The following is a 24,196-nucleotide window of genomic DNA, read 5'->3' as shown; positions in this document are numbered from 1 at the left end:
CTCAACAGAACAAGGCGGTATGACACACACACACACTCAACAGAACAAGGCGATATAAAACACACACTCAACAGAACAAGGCAGTATGACACACACACTCTCAACAGAACAAGGCAGTCTAACATAAAAACACTCAACAGAACAAGGCGGAATAACACATTAACACTCAACAGAACATGGTTGTATGACACACACACTCAACAGAGAGACTGAGGCAGTCTAACACAAACACTGTACAGAACAAGGCGGAATGACACACACACTCAACAGAACAAGGTGGTATGACTGTGACACACTCTACAGAGAGACTGAGGCGGTCTAACACAAACACTCAACAGAACAAGGCCGTTTGACAAACAAACTCAACAGAACAAGGCGGTTTGACAAACAAACTCAACAGAACAAGGCTGTTTGACAAACAAACTTAACAGAACAAGGCGGTTTGACAAACAAACTCAACAGAGAGACAAGGCGGTAGGACACACACACTTTGTAGAGAGACTGAGGCGGTCTAACACAATCATTCAACAGAACAAGACTGTATGACACACACATTCAACAGAACAAGGTGGTATGACACACACACACTCAACTGAGAGACTGAGGCGGTCTAACACAAACACTCAACTGAACGAGTAATAACAAGTTGCAATCGTGGGAATTTTTTTGCTGATTTTGTTTAATTTTTAATTTTGTTCATTTTGTTTGTCTATCTCAGTTGCATTCATGCAGTCTGCTACAAGTATGAGTACAACCCTTATTGTTTACTCTTTCTCCTTCTTCATAGGTATTTTTCTTTTCTTAATCAAATTCTCCTATTTTCATTAACATGATAGATAAACCGATATCATATAAATCATAACATTTAAATAAAGAAAAAAATTCAGTACTTAAATTAATTTACTTTCTTACAGACTGAGGCAATTTAACAAAAACACTCAACAAAACAAGGCGGTAGAACACAAACATTAGGTATTTTTCTTTTCTTAATCAAATTCTAATATTTTCAATAACATGATAGATAAACGAATATAATATTAATCATATAACATTTAAATAAAAATTAAAAATTAAAAAAAATCATACCATCAATTTACTCTCTTAGAGAGACTGAGGCGGTCTAACACAAACACTCAACAGAACAAGGCTGTATGACACACACACTCTGTAGAAAGACTCAGGATAGAATTTTTTTTTTTTTCTCAGTTGCATGCAGGGCTAGGGTTAGGGTTAGGGTTAGGGTTAGGGTTAGAATTAGGGTTATGTTAAGTTTTACTTGGGTTTTTTTCTTTCGTAAAAGCGGGAAGCATCCTTCTTCATAGGTCTGTAATGGGAGTTAAACCTTAAAAGTCCATTTATGGTATGATTTTTGACATTTTACTAGTGATTGTAAAGATATTTGTTTATTTATCATGTACTTAAAAATATCAGAATTTTATTAAGATAAGAAAAGAAAACAAACTATGAAAAAGGATGCTCCTCGCATTTAAAAAAAAAAAAAAATGAAAATAAAAACGAAAAAAAGTTAAACCTAACCCTAACCCTAACCCTAACCCTACATGATTGAGTGAGAAAAAAAAAATAAAAAAAGATTGTATCCCAAGTCTTTCTACAGAGTGTGTGTCATACCGCCTTGTTCTGTTGAGTGTTTGTTTTCTACTGCCTTGTTCTGTTGAATATTTGTGTTAGACCGCCTCAGTCTCTCTAAAAGAGTAAATTAATGGTAGGATTTTTTTTAATTTAATTTTTCTTTTATTAAGTATTATGATGAATATTATATTCGTTTATTTATCTATCATGTTCTTGAAAATATGAGAATTTGATTAAGAAAAGAAAAATACCTTCAATACCTTGAAGAAATAAGAAAATAAAAAAAAAATAAAAAAAAATAAAGGGTTGTGCTCATACTTGTAGCAGACTGAATGCAACTATGGTAAAACAAATTTATTTTACAAAATTAAAAATTAAAAGACATCAGCAAAGAAATCTCCACAATTGTTAATTGTAATTACTCCTAACTTGAGTGTTTGTGTTAGACCGCCTCCGTCTCTCTGTTGAGTGTGTGTGTCATACCGACTTGTTCTGTTGAGTGTGTGTGTCATACCGCCATGTTCTGTTGAGTATGTGTGTCATACTGCCTTGTTTTGTTGAGTGTGTGTGTCATACCGCCTTGTTTTGTTGAGTATGTGTGTCACACCGCCTTGTTTTGTTGAGTGTGTGTGTCACACCGCCTTAATGTTCTGTTGAGTGTTTGTGCTATACTGCCTTGTTCTGTTTAGAGTTTGTGTTATACCGCCTCAGTCTTTCTAGAGATTGCGAGTGTCATACCGCCTTGGTCTATTGAGTGTGTGTGTCATACCGCCTTGTTCTGTTGAGTGTGTGTGTCATACCGCCATGTTCTGTTGAGTGTGTGTCATACCGCCTTTTTCTGTTGAGTGTTTGTGTTAGACCGCCACAGTCTCTCTGCAGAGTGTGTGTCATACTGCCTTGTTCAGCTGTTGAGTGTGTGTGTTAGACCGCCTTAGTCTCTCTGTTGAGTGTTGTGTCATTCCGCCATGTTCTGTTGAGTGTTTGTTCTCATACTTTCATGTTATTGAAAATATGAGATATACCTTGTTTTGTTGAGTGTTTGTGTTAGACCGCCTCAGTCTCTCTGTTGAGTGTGTGTGTCATATATCGCCTTGTTCTGTTGAGTGTGTGTGTTATTAGACCGCCTCAGTCTCTCTGTTGAGTGTGTTTGTCATACCGCCTTGTTCTGTTGAGTGTGTGTGTGTGTGTCATACCGCCTTGTTCTGTTGAGTGTTTGTGTCATACCGCCTCAATCTCTCTGTAGAGTGTGTGTGTCATATCGCCTTGTTCTGTTGAGTGTGTGTGTTAGACCGCCTCAGTCTCTCTGCAGAGTGTGTGTGTCATACCGCCGTGTTCTGTTGAGTGTGTGTGTATACCGCCTTGTTCTGTTGAGTGTGTTTGTCACAGTCATACCGCCTTGTTCTGTTTAGTGTTTGTGTTAGACCGCGCCTCAGTCTCCCTACAGATTGTATGTGTCATACCGCCTTGTTCTGTTGAATGTGTGTGTCATACCCCTTTGTTCTGTTAAATGTTTGTGTTATGCCGCCTCAGTCTCTCTACAAAGTGTGTGTGTCCTACCGCCTCATTTTGTTGAGTGTGTGTGTCATACCGCCTTGTTCTGTTGAGTGTTTGTGGCATACCGCCTTGTTCTGTTGAGTGTGTGTGTCATACCGCCTTGTTCTGTTGAGTGTGTGTGTCATACCGCCTTGTTCTGTTGAGTGTGTGTGTCATACTGCCTTGTTCTGTTGAGTGTTTGTGTCATACCGCCTTGTTCTGTTGAGTGTTTGTGTCATACCACCTTGTTCTGTTGAGTGTTTGTGTTATATACCGCCTCAGTCTCTCTGTTGAGTGTGTGTGTCATACTGCCTGGTTCTGTTGAGTGTTTGTGTTAGTCCGCCTCTCAGTCTTTCTACAGAGTGTGTGTGTCATACCGCCTTATAATTACTCTGCAGCCTGCAGAGTGCATGTGTGTGTTATGGCGCCTGGTTCTACTGAGAGTTTGTGTTATACCGCCTTGCTCTGCTCAGTGTGTGTGTTACTGTACCACCTTATACCAAACACTGACTGGCACAATATATAGACCACTGCTTGCCATTTTTCCGTAGTAACGCAGAATTTATTTATGGGACAACCAACTAACATCCCATTTACCAGAGTAAAGTCTCTTTTGTTGTCAGTAGGTTTGCCTTAGTCTAGGAAAGCAAAAAAAATTTAAAAGTAGTAGAACCAGTTCCGTGTTCGTAACTGAATACAAACTAACTGGCCGCAGTAGTTATTACTTGATCATGCGGACAATTGTCATTGAATCGAAAGTACATTCAAAGCTCTCACTGTGGCTCACTTCCGCTCTGACTAATTACAGAGCGACCAGTCTCGACCTAAAACTAAAGTAGGCCTATGTGCATGTAATGCTGTTGTTGTTTTAGTATCTTCACAGTATTTTCTCACGTTATACTAAGTTTTGAGCCACAAATATGATAAAATAAGGGAGATATGATGCACGTTTCGAAGCGTGCGAGTCACAAAAATAAAAAGCACAACATCCTGTGGTTATCACTTTCACTCGCTTGTTTCAAAAATGCACTATAACTCCCTTCTTTTTCTAGGCTTCAAAAGCAATACAACATGCTAAAATATTGTAGAAATGCTAGAGAAAAAAATGTAGGCCACATGCAAATGCTTTTGTTTGAGTCGAACGTGGTCGCGCAGTAGTTAGTCAGATCTCTCCGTTCTCATTGGTTCAATTAATGTATATTCGCTGTGAAGGTTAACGCTCAGCATTGAGGGATCTATATACTGAGCTACAGTGAGAGTACTGGGTTTATAGACCGAGTATGTAGATGACGACAGTGAGTGTCATAAACTGACCAGTTTAATCTGACAGTGAGCGTTAACATAGCGCGACAATAAGGTGGTGTGTGTGTGTGTGTGTGTGTGTGTGTGTGTGTGTGTGTGTGTGTGTGTGTGTGTGTGTGTGTGTGCGTGTGTGTGTGTGTGTGTGTGTGTGTGTGTGTGTGTGTGTGTGTGTGTTATTTTTGTGTGTGATATTCACCTTTTTGTCTGACGGTTGTTTGGAACCATTATTAGTTGCAATGATTTATTGACACTAGCAATAAATCCGCTGAGTGCAGATTACACGCACACACACACACACGCGCACACACTGTCGTATGCGCGCGCGCATTTGTACACTTTGTAATACAACTGAACACATGGTCAAAGTTATGCAGTGCCATACACTGACGCAACCGGACAACCTGACTTCGTGTTGTAGACTGAAGAGTAGAAATACCCTCTCTCTTGGTGCAGAACCAGAGTGGAAACTCGCACCAACAATCGGATGTCAAGAACTTGAGAAACCACCTACAGAGTTCAATGTGTCACTGCTTTCTATCTTTCTTTCTATATTTGGTGTTTAACGTCGTTTTCAACCATTCAAGGTTATATCGCGACGGACTGCTTTCTAATGTTTCATCCAATATACTGGCGCCACTATGTAGCTCTGTGTCTTGGTTTTACAGTTCCCAAGGTATCAAGGTCGTTACCGTTTTCAAGACGAGTCGGTCAGTCTAGCCGGCTTTTGTAACAGTGGAACCCTGGTTACACAAACTGACTGCATTCTCTAGAGAAAATATATTGACCATTGTCTTTGCCATAAAAAACCAAATGTAAAGTCTGTGAATCTAACAAGTTGAAAGTGACTTGTTAGACACCCTTATTTTGAACAAAAGATATAGGCAGGTTTCATGGTATTAGGCCATTTTGATAGTCTCAGATTTGCTTAGTCTTTTAAATGGTGTTTACAAATGATTGCAAACTTGTGTCTTTATAAACTGTTCAGACATGTCTTCTCTTCAATAATTTTCAGTTTTTCTCGGTTTGTTAATCAGGAGCACCCTGCAGTAAATGTTTCATCTGTGACAATGCTCGAAATGTTGACGTAATTCCAATGCCCATATCCTTCTCTTGTTACCTCATCTAGCCAAAACCATTGAAGATAGAAAGACATTTATTGAACAAACTAGATGCACAACACCAGTCTTAACACGTTTTGGTCTTACATGTATATGAAAATATTGATGGCCATGGAATGGTTTGAAAAAAAAGACGGTTTTTTCCTTCAAAACGGTCTAGGTCTTCCGGAAGTCGTATTTTTTCAAACCATTCATTTGAGAATCAATATTTTGATGTACATACAAGAACAAAACTTGTTAAGAATGATGTGGGGCATATTTTCTGTTCAATAAATGTCTTTCTATCTTCAACGGTTTTGGCTATATGAGCTATATGCATGCATAGGATGACCGTATTGCTTTTTTTGCGTTTTCAGGGTATGCCGCTTTGCGCCTGGTTTTTAAATATAAATAAGGACCAGGACTATAACAAATTTTACTGTTTTTAGTTGTAACAAACTCACTTTGTTGGAAAAACATGTCCTTTGAATTGTGTGCCAACATTTATTTTGTAGAATTTGAGTGTGTAAATAGTAAATTGCTGAACACAATACTGTGAAACCTGCCTATAGTTTTCGGTTGTTAATTACGAATGTGACCGTTGGTTTTAGGTTGACCAGTAAGTCCAGATACATAACGGCACTGTGAGCGAGCATTTCGCTCCCCCAGCCCACATGTTTGGTTTTGTCCGAGACTAACTAGGTCACCATAATTTGCGGGAAGAGGAGAAATTTGGCGGGAAAACTTTCATTTAGTCAGTCAAGGCATGGTCTCGCGTCGTGGACGGATGAGAATAGCTTTGTGATTAATATATTTTTAATTAGATAGCAGAGCATCACTATTGCTGGATGTTTATGAATATGATATCTGTGACAGACAGGGATTACGACATTTGCCGCATAGTCGCCTGAAGAGTGGTGTTTTAGTGTGTGAAAAAGTGAAGAAAGTGTCTTTCATGAGTGCCTGGTTCCAACGTGCGTGACTGTTTGTTTGTTTGTTTGTTTGTTTGCTTAACGCCCAGCCGACCACGAAGGGCCATATCAGGGCGGTGCTGCTTTGACATTTAACGTGCGCCACACACAAGACAGAAGTCGCAGCACAGGCTTCATGTCTCACCCAGTCACATTATTCTGACACCAGACCAACCAGTCCTAGCACTAACCCCATAATGCCAGACGCCAGGCGGAGCAGCCACTAGATTGCCAATTTTAAAGTCTTAGGTATGACCCGGCCGGGGTTCGAACCCACGACCTCCCGATCACGGGGCGGACGCCTTACCACTAGGCCAACCGTGCCGGTGTGCGTGACTGTGATACGCGGTGTTCTACTGGAAACATCAAGCAACGCGTACAATATTATTTTCTCTGGAAAAGTCTGCCATAAATTCAAGACATTGGTAACTCACGATCGTATTCATCCACTAAATAACTTCAGCTAGAGACATACATTCTTTGCTTTAGCTTACTTTTTCAGCCCAAGAAGAACACGTTTTTTTTCCGAATGTATATGTTTCACTAAAAAAAAAAAAAGAAGTAACATTCGAAAAGTGCAGACTATCTTTGAAATAATTTATTAATTACAGAACGATCATTGAAAGTGCTCAGGCAGATTAGCCAGTGGTATCTTTCTTTCTTTCTTTATTTGGTGTTTAACGTCGTTTTCAACCACGAAGGTTATAATCGCGACGAGGGAGAGGGGGGAGATGGGATAGGGGAAAGGGGGGGGGGGGGGAGATGGGATAGAGCCACTTGTTAAGTGTTTCTTGTTCACAAAAGCACTAATCAAAAAATTGCTCCAGGGGCTTGCAACGTAGTACAATATATGACCTTACTGGGAGAATGCAAGTTTCCAGTACAAAGGACTAAACATTTCTTACATACTGCTTGACTAAAATCTTTACAAACATTGACTATATTCTATACAAGAACCACTCAACAAGGGTAAAAGGAGAAACAGAATCCGTTAGTCGCCTCATACGACAGACATGCGGGGTGCAGAGAAATAAGGATGTGGAAAAGAAGACTTTTGGTAAGTGAAATAAAGGTGATGGATCCAGTCAGGTAGAAATAAGACAACAAAAAAAGAATTGGAAAACTGCAGGGAATAGTAGGGAGAGTTTTCTTGGAAGGAAATATAGGTGAAAGGACTGGTAAGGCAGAAATAAGACAAGAGAAGAGAAGAAACAGAATCGTTAGTCGCCTCTTACGACATGCTGGGTAGCATCGGGTAAATTCTTTCTAGTCCCAACCAATATGGGACTCCCCCTAACCCGTGGGGGGTCCAGTGGTATCATGTAGCATCCATGGCGGCTGCAATAGCGCGGAGTGACCGAACTTTGGGGTCAGGCAACATCTGGTAAACGGTGTGTTGCGGGTGTGTGTTGCCGAAAAGGAATGAGCGGTACGTGGACATTATCTTTCTTGTGTCTTTAGCTCCGCCCAGTCCACCACGACTGAGAGCCGTTTGATTTTGAATTCAAATTTGGTGAGTGAATTTTTTTTCTGAAAGTACGTTATCCAGGGCTTATTAGACACACTTTTTGGGGTGCATGTATGGTGTACACCTTGAAATGTTTGCCTGACAAATATGGTGCTTTTGAGTTTGGTATAGACAGAGTATTTTTGAAAATAATATTTCAAGTGAGAGCTCGTTTCCTGTGTGGCAGATTTGATTGAGACCGGGGGCTGCCAGGGGATTGTGCAGGATGTTTCTTATTTACTCGTGATGTTGTTTGTCTGACCTCGCGTTGTGTTTTGTTTTGAGTGTAAGAATGTTTCCCGTTTCCCTCTCTTATCCCCGATGCAGTAGTATCTAGTATTCAGCTCTCATACGGCCAACGGCCTCTCTCTTGCGAACGAATGTAGCCCACACCGTGGTTGTACAGTTTAAAACATCATTTTTATTCTACAAGTGCATGGAATCAAAACATCGTCACTCTCTCACGCAGACTCGTTTTCTTTCTTCCCTCGTCACTTCATAATTATTTTTGTCGTGTCTCAGTACTGTCGCTGACTGTTGTCTAAACAAGAGGGGGGAATTATCAGGTTCCCGATTGACAAGGAACTTATTCAGACTTAAAGTCTTTATAACAGAACTCCCGATTGACAAGGAGCTATTCAGTGCATGAAATACTATCACTATCAGATTCCCGATTGGCAAGGAATTTATACAAACGTTATAACAGAACTCCCGATTGACAAGGAGTTATTCAGTGCATACTGCAAGGTTCCTAGTTCACAAAGAATGATTAACAACAGATCTAAGCAATAAATCCTTGCGGTTAGAAATGAGGGCCGGCTTCCGATTAACGAAGAAGTCGGCTAAGGTTTACTTTTCCCGGTTAACAAGGAATTTGGTTATAATTAAAAGACTCCCGATTAACAAAGAGTGCCGCACCCTCGAAATCCAAAACATTATATAGACCTCAAATCTTTGGACTATTTCGCATAATCATGCGCTACAGTGAACTCTGACCCTGAATCACTAACTTCCGGCAAATAATCCGGTTCTTCCTTAATTTATACTACTCTATTTTCCGCTAACTGTCGTTAAACAACCATGTCCGTAAGGGACTATTATCCTAAGGAAACGTGTCATTTTATCAAACAACTCCCGCACATCGATACTAACAGATTAGCAGCTGGTCGTCTGCAACAAAGTCACGTCTGCTTGAAGCGTCAGTGCTAAGCTGTTCTAAAAGCTAGCATCGTGCGTCGTAAATTACGTCACATAAAAGATGGCGTCAAGTGCATGCGTACCAATGAAGTCACTCAAACACGCGCACGCACACTGAATATTATTACGTGGGCTGCAAGGCTATTCCCTCACACCTGAAAAGGGTTGGACATTAGACTGAAGTGGCACGCGTCGCTCTGCTTTTATAGCCGACCCTCGGCCTTTAAGACCCTTCAAAAATCTGATAAAATTGGGTTTCCACTGTACAGCAATTTGAACTGACCAGGGGCAGTGAGGAATTGTTAGTATGTTACCAAGTGAAGGGGATGGTCTTATCCCATGTAAAGCCTGGCCTGATCTGAGATGCTGATCCAAACTATTTTCACAAGATTTGTTTGTTTGTTTGTTTGTTTGCTTAACGCCCAGCCGACCACGAAGGGCCATATCAGGGCGGTGCTGCTTTGACATATAACGTGCGCCACACACAAGACAGAAGTCGCAGCACAGGCTTCATGTCTCACCCAGTCACATTATTCTGACACCGGACCAACCAGTCCTAGCACTAACCTCCCATCTCCCCCCTTTCCCTCGTCGCGATATAACCTTCGTGGTTGAAAACGATGTTAAACACCAAATAAAAAAAGAAAGAATAGCACTAACCCCATAATGCCAGACGCCAGGCGGAGCAGCCACTAGATTGCCAATTTTAAAGTCTTAGGTATGACCCGGCCGGGGTTCGAACTCACGACCTCCCGATCACGGGGCGGACGCCTTACCACTAGGCCAACCGTGCCGGTATTTTCACAAGAAGGAGTGAGCCTTTAAAGTCATCTTCCCATGCTTTATGCTGTATGTGGGCATGCCTGTCTTGTCAAAAGTACTTCAGATGAGTTTACTCAAGTTACATACACACACCCTGCGACCACAGGAACATAGGCTTTGTTGTTAAGGAATCGTGTGCAAAGGGGAATAACCACGTTTCATCTCTAACTCAAGAGGAAGAAAAGGCAGTTGCTTCCCTTAAAAGTGACCTGGAGCGAAACTTAAAATTTTGTTTTTGTTGATGCCGCAGCCTCAACACTACCCCCACAGATCTAGAAACGCGTATATCGCTATCTCATTCTTTGGACCACAACATAGTGGAAGTCTACTGAAATTAGGATTACAACATAAAAAAAAAAACAATTGCAGGTTTTGTCAGCATTAAATTCTGCATTTTCATGTGTAATTGTTCTTTTCATTACAAAACACAAACTGAAATGTTTTATGCTCCTGATAATTTTTGACAATCTGTGGTGAATATAACACCTATATTTGGATGGTTTGCAACTTTCATATTTCTGCTTGATTTAAAGCAGCTGAGATACTTTGCCTTAAAGTGAAATTAACCTGATGTAGTTGCCTTTTTATGCATTAAACCCTGTGTCAGGGAGGCCCACCGCTGCGAGCTCAAAGCGACTGTAGCCGCATCATATTTTTGCTACTTTTGTTCGCCTCTTACTCTGTTGTTATTTGTAATAAAACAACCAAATTACAAGATTTTCTTCAATGGTGTTGTTTCTTACTGTGTGTGGATTTTGTAGTATGTACATCATTCCAAAGCGGAGATATTTGTGCTTGAAAACGGCTCATCGCACAGCGACAGCGGTAGCGGCGCGAGCTGTGCAGGGAAATTGTCAGCTCGCGCCGCGGGGTGTTGGAACGGTCTACAAACTGTGTATAATTTGCCTATTTTTAGATGGGTCGCACAACAAGACTATTCGAAGTTCGAAGTTATTTTAGCATATAGGTTTTTTATGGTCTTAACAGTTAAATATGTATTACGTTATCATTAAGATTCATGCTTTGTTAGTACTAAGCAGTTGTTTTAATCAGTCTGGTTTTCATCTTATGAACATTCTAAATGTTAGACTAACTTATTGTCTTGTACAGAATAACAACTGTGTGAATGGTGCTATACTGAATGAAAGAGTGTGACATGAAGTTCTTGTACATCATTGCAAAGAGTGTGAATGACGTTTTAGTTTAGATGTCAAGCGCTTAGAGCAAGCCTTTTTAACGAAAGTTTTGGATTTAGCGCTATATAAATGTTCTTCTTCTTCTTATTATTATTATTCAAATACATCCAATGAAATTTGGTGTACCTTAAGTTCATAGGTCAAGGCTGCTTCTGGCAACCGGTAGGCCAATGAAAAGATCGTTTACGTTCACAACATCGACGTCACAACTTTGCAAACTGCGAACACGTGTTGCGCCTCAGTCAGTTCTTTATCTGTTCTCACCGGTTTACACGTCGAAGAAACTATCATCATCAGTCCGTGTGCCAAGTTTTGAAAGTTTTCGTAAGTTATTTAACCAAGGCGAGCGATTCGAAGTGAGGATAATGTGAATCGTGTGACTGAAAACAACCAACGAAGCTCCACGCTAGCTGCATCGTCGCCAGCACGCGGAAATTTTCTCAATGGTCGGTCGAGTCTATTTTCCGTGGGGGGACACAGACTGGTTAAGTCCTTCTGTAGTTTTTGTTTACGTGTTTTCCGCATTCGGATAAAGACCTAGATGTGTTGCGTTATTTAATTACTTGTTGTTATGAACAAATTCATTCAAACATTCGTAAAAGAAAGTCTAAAGCATCCTAAGTTGACCGGTTGCTCAGACCTGACTCCCCCTTTTTCGGGTCAGTCAAGTGTCGGAAGAAAGGCCAAAGCAGACGGCCGCTTTCTTTACCATCGATTTGTTTGCCCATCTTCTTTGACTTTGTCTTGAAATTTTTCTTCACGTCGTCTTTATACTTGGTTGTAATCAAACTATAGTAACTTTCAGCCCCCTCTCTTGATTTAATCATCCTTAACTTTCGTCAAGACTTGACGGTTTGATGTTGAACAGCTCCGTCAGTCCCGTGACTGTCGCTCGCTCGCTCGCGACTCCAAATGACATGACACTGTAATGAATGCAGTTCTTTTAACTTTTTGAAGCGACTTTTAACTTGCTTTTAAACAGCATAGAAACGTAATATCCTTTATTGATTCTCTTCACGGTATTTTAATTTCAATGTGAGTTCGAAATGGATTTAATGATGAAATAAATCCAAAAACAAAGCAAAAAAATTTTTTTTTAAAAAAAAACGTTTTTAACTCTTTTTTTTTGGTACACATCTTAATTTTGGTTAAAATTATGTTTTATTGGCAACTTCCCTTTTAGTTAAAATAAGATTTGTGGAAAACTGTTTTGTTTGAGTGACAGGTATCCTCTCTGACTCTGCCTTTGGTCATGGTTGTCTGTGATGCAATCCGTTAACTGCTGTGTTTATGTATTGTCTCACATACTGCTTACAGGATGAATGAAATATGCCACATACATTTTTATAATGACTGTTTTAGCAAAGAATCATCTCTTAAAGGAATTTAATTGATTTTTGCAATCTTTGGTCCTTTGTCGCATGTTGGCGTGAAAGGACATTTTGCGATGTTAAAAATCTTGATATTATGTAACACTTTTTCAGAATCATGTTATCAATTTCAAAACATACGTCATTGGATAGCTTAGGTGATGACCTTTAATTTGATATATCATATGTACATAATCATTGGATTGGTTTAGCTTCAAGCTCAAAGTTCAGTTTTCATTTCTCATGTCATTTTAATGTTACAGCCTGAAAAACAAAATCATCTATAAAGTATTCAAAACAAGTTTTATTTCTCATATTTTATTGGTTACATGTCCTAAACATTAAAAAAAAACAATAACATCATTTCTATGTTGGATTCTTAAAAAACACCTTATGCACACTATTTTTCTGCCCAATTCCAAATTTGGTCATTTTGCCCGATTAGCCGTATTTTGCTAGCCTGTAACTTTGTTTTCTGAAATCATAGAGCTTTGAAATTTGTTGTGCTTATTTAAAGTATATACATTATTCGGATAAACATTGCTTGACTGTTATAACCTAATCTGTTTGTGTTTTATGAGGGTGTAAAAATGGCTGATTGTGCTATGTGCGATGGGCCTCCCTAATTATTGGCACATGTAAACAATAGGAATTAATTAATGAACGCAGTAAATTTTCAGGGGCTTATTGTCCGTCAGGTCTTAATTGCCTATATTGGACATGAATTGGTTTATACGATTCGAGTTTTTACGCCCTCACGGCTTTTGATATATGCGTGTTTAGGTGGTATCAGCCATCTGCACTTATGGTAGAATGACCAAGATCTTTAACGTGCCATTGTGGTGACACGGGGGTGGGAGATGGATACCGTCTCTGGGTCTGCACATAAAGTTGACCCGTGTCCGTCCCGGCCCGGATTCGAACCAGCGACCTTTCGATCACAAGTCCAGTGCTCTACCACCTGAGCTACCCGGTAAAGATTTTAGTCAAGCAGTATGTAAGAAATGTTAAGTCCTTTGTACTGGAAACTTGCATTCTCCCAGTAAGGTAATATATTGTACTACGTTGCAAGCCCCTGGAGCAATTTTTTTGATTAGTGCTTTTGTAAACAAGAAACAATTAACTCTATCCCATCTCCCCCCTTCCCCCGTCGCGATATAACCTTCGTGGTTGAAAACGACGTTAAACACCAAATAAAGAAAGACTATCGTCTGCTGTGTCGTCTGCTTCGACAGACTCGACAACACTACTACCACTCACACTGACACTGTCCACATTCGCAGTGTTCCTGTCATTTTGTCCGGAATCACTTACCGTATTTGACGGATTACAAGACGCACTGTTTTATAAGCCGCACCCCCGACTTTTAACAAAAAAATTGAGACGAGCCACGTATAGGCCGCGTCACTATATTAGCCGCCGTCAAAAAAAATATAATCAGATCGTGTCAATCAATCAAAACAACCAGGCAAACGAAAGTACGGTATTTGGCAAAATCGGTTCCGAGAATAAACAAGTAAAACAAAGAAGAAAAGTGAAAAAGTTTGAAAAAAAATATCACACGCACAATTTGTAACCAACACACACATGTAGTCCCGCCCGGAATAAGCTTTTTTGGGATGATTTACGACTTTTACGCACATTTCGAGCAGACGAAAACACAAGATGGCGGCTCCCGCTCCTCCAACTATCGCGAGACACAAAAAAACGAAATCTCGCGCGCGTGAGATCCTGATACATTTGGTGTTTCTCTGTACGCTATCTTGTCACAACGACTTGTTGACAAACGAAGATTCGCGAAAGAAAGAGAAAAGCGCCGAGTCTTGAGTAGAGAGCTAATAAAGTACGGGTAATCGCTAATCGAGCGAAATGAAAATCCGCGGCGACTTCCATAAGGTGAATGCTATTAAAGTTTAGGTAACGTTTTAGCCGCATCTTTTTATTAGCCGCATCTTTTTATAAGCCGCAATGCGATTTTTTTTTTTAAGAAGTCGCGGCTTGTAGTCCGTCAAATATGGTACCTTGGCGAAGGGTAGCAAACCTTGGCCAATTTAGTTTTTTTTCTTTTTTGGTTGCGACATGATGTTCAAATCCAAATCGAAAGCACTGACTAATTGATAAACTATCGCGAACGCAATGCTGAGAGTGTGGTTTCCCATGTCTAAGGGAAACCACTCTGGCATCTATAGGTTTTGGCACTGGCTTCCGTTCAAAACATTGATGTTTCGTTTTTGGTATTCGCGAAGGAAATAAACGTCAGTCAGTTGACTAAGTACATCGGCAGCAGTTTTAGCAATCAAAGCCTGACCAATAATAACAAGAATGGCAAAGCCCATACGACTCACATACTTGACCTTGACATGACCTTGACCGTCAAGGTCAAATAACTAAACCTAGCAATGACATCATACACTAAGAACTGCTTTACACATTTTTCCTACCAAAATACATGACCTTGACTCAAGGTCATCCAAGGTCATCCAACACAAAGCTGTTAATTCAAGACATAGGAAGTACAATGGTGCTTATTGGCTCTTTCTACCATGAGATATGGTCACTTTTAGTGGTTCACTACCTTATTTTGGTCACATTTCATAAGGGTCAAAGTGACCTTGACCTTGACCATATGTGACCAAATGTGTCTCATGATGAAAGCATAACATGTGCCCCACATAATTGTTAAGTTGGAAACAGTTATCTTCCATAGTTCAGGGTCAAGGTCACTTCAAAATATGTATACAATCCAACTTTGAAGAGCTCCTGTGACCTTGACCTTGAAGCAAGGTAAACCAAACTGGTATCAAAAGATGGGGCTTACTTTGCCCTATATATCATATACAGGTGAGGTATTCAATCTCAAAAACTTCAGAGAAAATGGGAAAAATGTGAAAAATAGCTGTTTTTTAGACAACATTTATGGCCCCTGCCACCTTGACCTTGAAGCAAGGTCAAGATGCTATGTATGTTTTTTGGGGCCTTGTCATCATACACCATCTTGCCAAATTTGGTACTGATAGACTGAATAGTGTCCAAGAAATATCCAACGTTAAAGTTTTCCGGACGGACGGACGGACGACTCGGGTGAGTACATAGACTCACTTTTGCTTCACATGTGAGTCAAAAACTGGACAAACTTTGGCCGATTTAGGCGAATACTCTTCGGACATTTGGCCGATAGGGACATGAAAGTTTCGGCCAAAGTAAAAAAAATCGGCGATTGGCCAAAGGGCCGACCCAAACGACACCCCTGAGCACCCAAAACCTCAAAGAGAGATAACTGGCGGAAACCTTAATATTGTAGTCTTCTGTCCGCCCAGCCGACCTTCCCGTTGATCCTGCTTGTGACCTCGATGTTTAATGCCCCCGCAAGGGGCACAGTATTCTGTAAGCACCCAAAACCTCAAAGAGATAACTGGCAGAAACCTTCGTATTACATACCTTTTCTGAAGGTATAAAAGACAGCATTCCTGAAAGATAGAAATTCACAACTCCCCAAAACAGAAAGATTCTCTTCCTGAAAGAAAAGAAGAGAAAGACAATAAATCCGCTGAGTGCAGATTACACGCACACACACACATACACACGCGCACATACCGTCGTATGCGCGCACGCATTTGTACACTGTGTAATACAACTGAGCACATGGTCAAAGTTATGCAGTGCCATACACTGACGCAACCGGTCAACCTGACTTCGTGTTGTAGACTGAAGAGTAGAAATACCCTCTCTCTTGGTGCAGAACCAGAGTGGAAACTCGCACCAACAATCGGATGTCAAGAACTTGAGGAACCACCTAGAGTTCAATGTGTCACTGCTTTCTAATGTTTTATCCAATATACTGGCGCCACTATGTAGCTCTGTGTCTTGGTCTTACAGTTCCCAAGGTATCAAGGTCGTTACCGTTTTCAAGACGAGTCGGTCAGTCTAGCCGGCTTTTGGAACAGTGGAACCCTGGTTACACAAACTGACTGCATTCTCTGGAGAAAATATATTGACCATTGTCTTTGCCATAAAAAACCAAATGTAAAGTCTGTGAATCTAACAAGTTGAAAGTGACTTGTTAGACACCCTTATTTTGAACAAAAGATATGGTTTGCGGTTGTTAATTACGAATGTGACCGTTGGTTTCAGGTTGACCAGTAAGTCCAGATACATAACGGCACTGTGAGCGTGCATTTCGCTCCCCCAGCCCACATGTTTGGTTTTGTCTGAGACTAACTAGGTCACCAAAATTTGCGGGAAGAGAAGAAATTTGGTGGGAAAACTTTCATTTAGTCAGTCAAGGCATGGTCTCGCGTAGTGGACGGATGAGAATAGCTTTGTGATTAATATATTTTTAATTAGATAGCAGAGCATCACTATTGCTGGATGTTTATGAATATGATATCTGTGACAGACAGGGATTACGACATTTGCCGCATAGTCGCCTGAAGAGTGGTGTTTTAGTGTGTGAACAAGTGAAGAAAGTGTCTTTCGTGAGTGCCTGGTTCCAACGTGTGTGACTGTGATACGCGGTGTTCTACTGGAAACATCAAGCAACGCGTACAATATTATTTTCTCTGGAAAAGTGTGCCATAAATTCAAGACATTGGTACCTAACTCACGATCGTATTCATCTAGGGGGAACCGCCACGGCTGCTTTGAAAAAGCTGCAGCCATAGCTGATTGTCAATCATTCCCCCATGGGCGTGTGGGGTCAGCCTCTAGGCGGGACCTAAACTGTTGGTCATAAAGGGCCCAGGCGTTACCTGGGTTGTCCCTTGCGGCGCCCCTTATCAGCTCAGCGTAGGCGAGCATATCTTGGAGCTGCTGGGGGTGCCGCACCAGGTAAACGCTCATCAGAACGTGGAAGGCGGAAGACCACTGATCTATGGTGAGGTCTCCCTTGCTTCGCCTTTCTAGCCTTGGGACCAGCCGCCCTTGCTTGTCATGAACAATTTTGTTTGTTTGTTTGCTTAACGCCCAGCCGACCACGAAGGGCCATATCAGGGCGGTGCTGCTTTGACATAAAACGTGCGCCACACACAAGACAGAAGTTGCAGCACAGGCTTCATGTCTCACCCCAGTCACATTATTCTGACACCGGACCAACCAGTCGTCATGAACAAAGGCTAAGGCCTTTTCCTTAAGCCTGTCCAGAAACGATTTCGCAGAGAAAACCTGCAGGTCCACAAATTTGTTAAGCATAATTCTCTCCTTTATCTCGTCGGGAACCGTAATGCAGAGGGCGTCCAAGGCCTGCCCCTTCTGTCTGGCAGACTGATTTGCTAAAGCTGACTCGAGAGCCCTAATCCTGGCTTCCGAATCCTGCCTAGCCTGATTGGCCGCCTCCTCTAAGGATCTTATCCTGTTAAAGAGACCCTCATCAGTACCTTGTTGTTGTCGAGGTTCAGGTTATAAAATCTAACCATCATTTCAACACTCACCATGTGAATGTTGCTGGGTCATGCACCATGCTAGTGGTGGTTCTTCGGCAACGTCGATCTCTATCTTGATCTCTGGCTCTCGTGAATGTTGCTGTGTCATGCACTGTGGCACTGATTGTCTCCCTAGTAGTGGTTCTTGTGTATCTCTTTCTGTCTCGACCTCTATCTTCACTGTTCGCTCTTCTTCCTCCATCCTGTCACAGCCGCTCACTGTCTGTCTGGCTTGGCTTCTTTCCACTGACTGCGATTGTTGCTGTGTCATGCTCCATGCCAATGGCGGTTCTTCAGCAACGTCAATCTCTATCTTGAACTCTGTCTCGTGTGAGTGTTGATCAGTCTCCATCCTGTCACAGACGCTCACTGTCTCTCTTGATTGGCTTCTGTCCACTGACAGCTGCAACAATCACAGTCATGGTTCATTTTAACAATGTGCTGGCACCAACTGAGACAGAATTTCTCTCCTTCAAACATTAATTTCAAACAGATGATCTTGCAAAGTTGCATAGGAACCTGACACAGGAGAAACCTGACACAGGAGAAACCTGACACAGGAGAAACCTGACACAGGAGAACCCCTTGTTCTTCCTCTTTACAGACCAGCTTTTCTTACATGTTCTGTTCATAAGGTTACCTTCATTTTATTATTAAGACACCCTCCTTTTTAAAACCAGATTGTCTCGGATTTGTTACTGTCTTAAAAAAGGGTTTTATTTATTTATTTATTTATTTGTTGCTTAACGTCCAGCCGACTACGCAGAGCCATATCAGGACGAGGAAGGGGGGGATGAAGGGGGCCACTTGTCAAGCGATTCCTGTTTACAAATGCACTAACCCATTACTTGTGTCCCAGCAGGCTTTAGTAAAACTAAATTAATACCTACTGGAAGATTACCAGTTTCCAGTATGTTAAAATAGGCTTAACCTATCTACTGCTGGACTTACATCAGAACACTAACAGATTAAACTATACATGAATCGCAAGACAAGCGGCAAGAGAAGAGATTTTTGGAAAAAATACAGGTGAATGAGCAAGAAGGCAGAAAAAAGAAAAGAATTCATGAAGAAAAAGAGAGCATGACAGGAAAGAGGAACCAAAAATCTACCTAACAGCAAACTAGAAAGCTCCTGCGGTTCCAAATACAGGAGTGGCCTTTAATTTCATAACCGCAGTGCCCCACTGCGGGATTAAAAAAGGGGTTCCAATATGGAGTTACCAGCCAGGATTACTACGGCAACGCTGAGGCTTCTCTCTACACCTTTTCTCCAAGTCCCCCTACCCACATTATGAAGAAAATGTAAAGAGGGGGGATGAGATGGGTACTTAAGGCTGTAGGTTACTTCTGCAACTACGTTGGGGATAGCCTCCCTTATCGGATATAGAACGCTTTGTGTGTCGTAACAGGTAATCCACGCATGAGCCATATCCATATGCCAAATAATATGAAATTAACATTCGGAAACGCCAGAAGTTGTAAAATATCGACATTTTTATTAGTTCAATTTAAAACAATAGCTAGAACCTGCAAACATGGGATAGAGTATACCACAAAATAGACTTTCCTATTATTCACACAACAGTCAGCTTGTCTTCTTAGCTCAGTCGTTAGTGAAATGCGCTAGATACCGTAAGGTCGCCGGTTCGAGCTTTGCCATGGTCGGTACATTTTTATTTTTTCTTCAAAAATGGGTTTATAGGTGTTATTTCTGAATTCACCAGTAAAATCACTATGTTTTATGTTCTATGTTGTTTCCTAATTCTCTTTTTCAGTTTCTGATCATCTCATTATCTTACTTTACTAAGTGGACGAGAATAAATATATATATGCACTCTTTTTTGTCAAATGGGTAGGGGTTGTGGTAGTAAAAGCATCACAGTTCAAGATTTTGCACGACAAGAGGTGTGTTTCTTTTAACTCTGATGAAGAGGAATAACTCAACTTGGTATCTAACACTATTTTATGAACACTGTAACCACTTTCAATTTTGTTTCTTTCTTCTAAGCTTCAAAAATGAGTAAGAAGTCGCGTAAGACGAAATTACTACATTTAGTCAAGCTGTGGAACTCACAGAATGAAACTGAACGTTGTCCGTCGCTAGTGCAAAAGGCAGTGAAAGTGACGAGCCTGTTTGGCACGGTAGCGGTTGCGCTGTGCTTCATAGTACGCTTTACTGTACCTCTCTTCGTTTTAACTTTCTGAGCGTGTTTTTAATCCAAACATATCATATCTACATGGTTTTGGAATCAGGAACCGACAAGAAATAAGATGAAATAGTTTTTAAAACGATTTCGGAAATTTAATTTTGATCATAATTTTTATATTTTTAATTTTCAGAGTTTGTTTTTAATCCAAATATAACATATTTATATGTTTTTGGAATCAGAAAAAGATGAAGAATAAGATGAACGTAAATTTGGATCGTTTTATAAAAAAATAATTTTTTTTAACAATTTTCAGATTTTTAATGACCAAAGTCATTAATTAATTTTTAAACCACCAAACTGAAATGCAATACCGAAGTCCGGCCTTTGTCGCAGATTGCTTGGCCAAAATTTCAATCAATTTGATTGAAAAATGAGGGTGTGACAGTGCCGCCTCAACTTTTACAAAAAGCCGGATATGACATCATCAAAGACATTCATCGAAAAAAAGAAAAAAACGTCCGGGGATATCATTCCCAGAAACTCTCATGTCAAATTTCATAAAGATCGGTCCAGTAGTTTAGTCTGAATCGCTCTACACACACACACAGACAGACACACACACACATACACTACGACCCTCGTCTCGATTCCCCCCCTCTATGTTAAAACATTTAGTCAAAACTTGACTAAATGTAAAAAAGTGTTTTTTTCTGAATTCACCAGTTAAATCACTACGTAATGTTGGATGTTCTCATTTTATTTTGCTTCCCTATTTCTCTTCTTAAGTTTTTGGTCATCTGACTACCTTGCTTTTCTATTTGGAAGATAACATGCACTCTTTTTTGAAAAATGGGTTGGGGGTGGAGGTAGTAAAAGCATCACAGTTCAAGATTTTGCGCGACAAAAGGTGTGTTTCTTTTAAAAGTGGAGAAGAGGGATAACTCCACTTGGTATCTAACACTATTTCTGAACACTGTAGTCACTTTTAACACTTTTCATTTGTCTTTGTCTGTGTTTCCTGCTTCAAATTAGGCTTCAAAAATGGATACATAAGTGGGTTTTTTCAAAATTCACCAGTAAAATCACTATGTTTGATGTTCTATTTAGCTTCCCTATTTCTCTTCTTCAGTTTGTGATCATCTGATTGTTATTTTGTTTACATATTCACAATACAATATCCCAATTTCTTCAGTAGTGTGTGTGTGTGTGTGTGAAAAAATCTGATACCTATGCTCAAACTTCAGTCGTTATCTTAAAATTTTGCGCGTCAAGCAATTTTCATTTTGTTTTTCCTGATAAACCAAACATTGAACTAACATAAAAAGTAAGTTTTAAAACTGCCTAATCACTTTGAAATATGGCCTCTGGTGTATCCTCCAGCCTTAAACCACCCTCACAAAACCAGTCCCATTCACAAGTTCAGGATGAGATCTGCAACATTTTGCTCACATTCCCACTTACTTGACCAAAATGTTACGGGTGATGCCCGACACATGGAGATATTGCACACTCAAAATAGAGTCAACATTTCCAGGTCCATTCAGTGTGATTATAGCCAACCTCATATCGTACTTTTAAGTTCAACTGGTAATTTGAACTTGAAAGCCCTGTATAAGTTGTAAATTCATAGCTCTAGTGGCATTTTAGATTTATTTTTTAAAACAAATCACTCATATCAAACAAAGCAAAGAATAGTTGTTGTGAAACTTATTGATGGACTGTAAGTTGTAACGTCTCTAAATCTGATAAGATAATGATCTGATGATATGATAATGATATGATGATGTATTCAACGTATGCAAATGGAGACAACCGTGGGAGATATTTTCCTCGGTCAAATTAATGAATTGCACTTAATTCTGTGACTCAATGCGTCACTTAATTTCAAAAGAATAGTTCTTTGGTACGTGAAGCTAGCGGCAGGACGCAGCCAGGCTGTGATTGGCTGGTCATTATGACGTATTTTCCGGTTGACCCGAACCCTAACCCATACCCATAACAAGAAGGGCAAAGCCCATACGACTCACATGCTTTACACATTTTTCCTACCAAAATACATGTGACCTTGACCCAAGGTCAAGGTCATCCAAGGTCATGCAACACAAAGCTGTTAATTCAAGACATAGGAAGTACAATGGTGCTTATTGGCTCTTTCTACCATGAGATATGGTCATTTTTAGTGGTTCACTACCTTATTTTGGTCACATTTCGTAAGGGTCAAAGTGACCTTGACCTTGATCATATGTGACCAAATGTGTCTCATGATGAAAGCATAACATGTGCCCCACATAATTTTTAAGTTTGAAACAGTTATCTTCCATAGTTCAGGGTCAAGGTCACTTCAAAATATGTATACAATCCAACTTTGAAGAGCTCCTGTGACCTTGACCTTGAAGCAAGGTAAACCAAACTGGTATCAAAAGATGGGGCTTACTTTGCCCTATATATCATATATAGGTGAGGTATTCAATCTCAAAAACTTCAGAGAAAATGGGGAAAATGTGAAAAATAGCTGTTTTTTAGGCAACATTTATGGCCCCTGCGACCTTGACCTTGAAGCAAGGTCAAGATGCTATGTATGTTTTTTGGGGCCTTGTCATCATACACCATCTTGCCAAATTTGGTACTGATAGACTGAATAGTGTCCAAGAAATATCCAACGTTAAAGTTTTCCGGACGGACGGACGGACGGACGACTCGGGTGAGTACATAGACTCACTTTTGCTTCGCATGTGAGTCAAAAAGTGCATCCTTTATTTCAACGCGAAGCATTTAGTGTGGATTTTATTTATAAATCAGCTGACCTACACACACATCCATGGCAGTGTTTACATCCAATAAAACTGAAGCGGAAATACCGATCGTCATAATAACTAGCCAATCACAGCCTGGCTGCGTCCTGCCTGTTCGAATTCGATAAAAGTGACTTGTAATTATTATGTCAAAAATAAGTTCAAAATGCTACCGGATTTTACACTGTGACTGTCCAAGGCTAAATTTCAACATTACAACTTGAATGTATGTTTACAAGAGCAAGTTCTATGTAAGTAGTAGAGGCTAAGATTTTGAGAATTTTGAAAGTTCCAAGCATGTGCTATAGGCGTATCCGGGGAGACATGATTGAAGCATACAAATTCGTGCATGGATACTACGATTGCAAGAACCCACTGGAGCTGAATAGCCTTTGTAATACCCGTGGACATCAGTTCAAGCTCAAGAAGAAACAATGCAGAACAGCTCTCCGACAATCTTTCTTCACGAACAGAATCATAGACACGTGGAACTCCTTAGACAAGAATGTGGTAGAAGCGCCGACAATGAACAGTTTCAAAAATCGCTTGGACAATGCACTGAAAGATATATGTATAGCCCAAATGTTTTCTTTCTTTATTTGGTGTTTTTAAAATGTCGTTTTCAACCACGAAGGTTATATCGCGACGAGAGAAAGGGGGGAGATGGGATAGGGGAAAGGGGGGAGATGGGATAGAGCCACTTGTTAAGTGTTTCTTGTTCACAAAAGCACTAATCAAAAAATTGCTCCAGGGGCTTGCAACGTAGTACAATATATGACCTTACTGGGAGAATGCAAGTTTCCAGTACAAAGGACTAAACATTTCTTACATACTGCTTGACTAAAATCTTTACAAACATTGACTAAATTCTATCAAGAACCACTTAACAAGGGTTAAACTTTAAAGGAGAAACAGAATCCGTTAGTCGCCTCATACGACATGCGGGGTGCAGAGAAATAAGGATGTGGAAAAGAAGACTTTTGGTAAGTGAAATAAAGGTGATGGATCCAGTCAGGTAGAAATAAGACAACAAGAAAAGAATTGGAAAACTGCAGGGAATAGTAGGGAGAGTTTTCTTGGAAGGAAATATAGGTGAAAGGACTGGTAAGGCAGAAATAAGACAAAAGAAGAGAAGAAACAGAACCGTTAGTCGCCTCTTACGACATGCTGGTTAGCATCGGGTAAATTCTTTCTAGTCCCAACCAATATGGGACTCCCCCTAACCCGCGGGGGGTAAGCCCAAATGTCAG

General features: G+C 40.4%; 1 protein-coding gene across 1 annotated transcript in view; it reads right to left on the bottom strand.

Moving 5' to 3' along the window:
* The window catches only part of LOC138951112 (mucin-22-like), a 30,400-nt gene that overhangs the window by 5,743 nt on the left and 461 nt on the right, over positions 1 to 24,196 (bottom strand). The window contains exon 2 of the mRNA XM_070322764.1: positions 18,012 to 18,405. Within this exon, the coding sequence (XP_070178865.1) occupies positions 18,012 to 18,354 (343 nt within the window). The 5' untranslated portion in view covers positions 18,355 to 18,405. The remainder of the gene's footprint in view (positions 1 to 18,011; positions 18,406 to 24,196) is intronic.

The sequence above is a fragment of the Littorina saxatilis genome, linkage group LG16 (genome assembly GCF_037325665.1).
Source record: "Littorina saxatilis isolate snail1 linkage group LG16, US_GU_Lsax_2.0, whole genome shotgun sequence".
Classification (NCBI taxonomy): domain Eukaryota; kingdom Metazoa; phylum Mollusca; class Gastropoda; order Littorinimorpha; family Littorinidae; genus Littorina; species Littorina saxatilis.
This window is presented reverse-complemented; position numbering and strand designations above follow the sequence as displayed.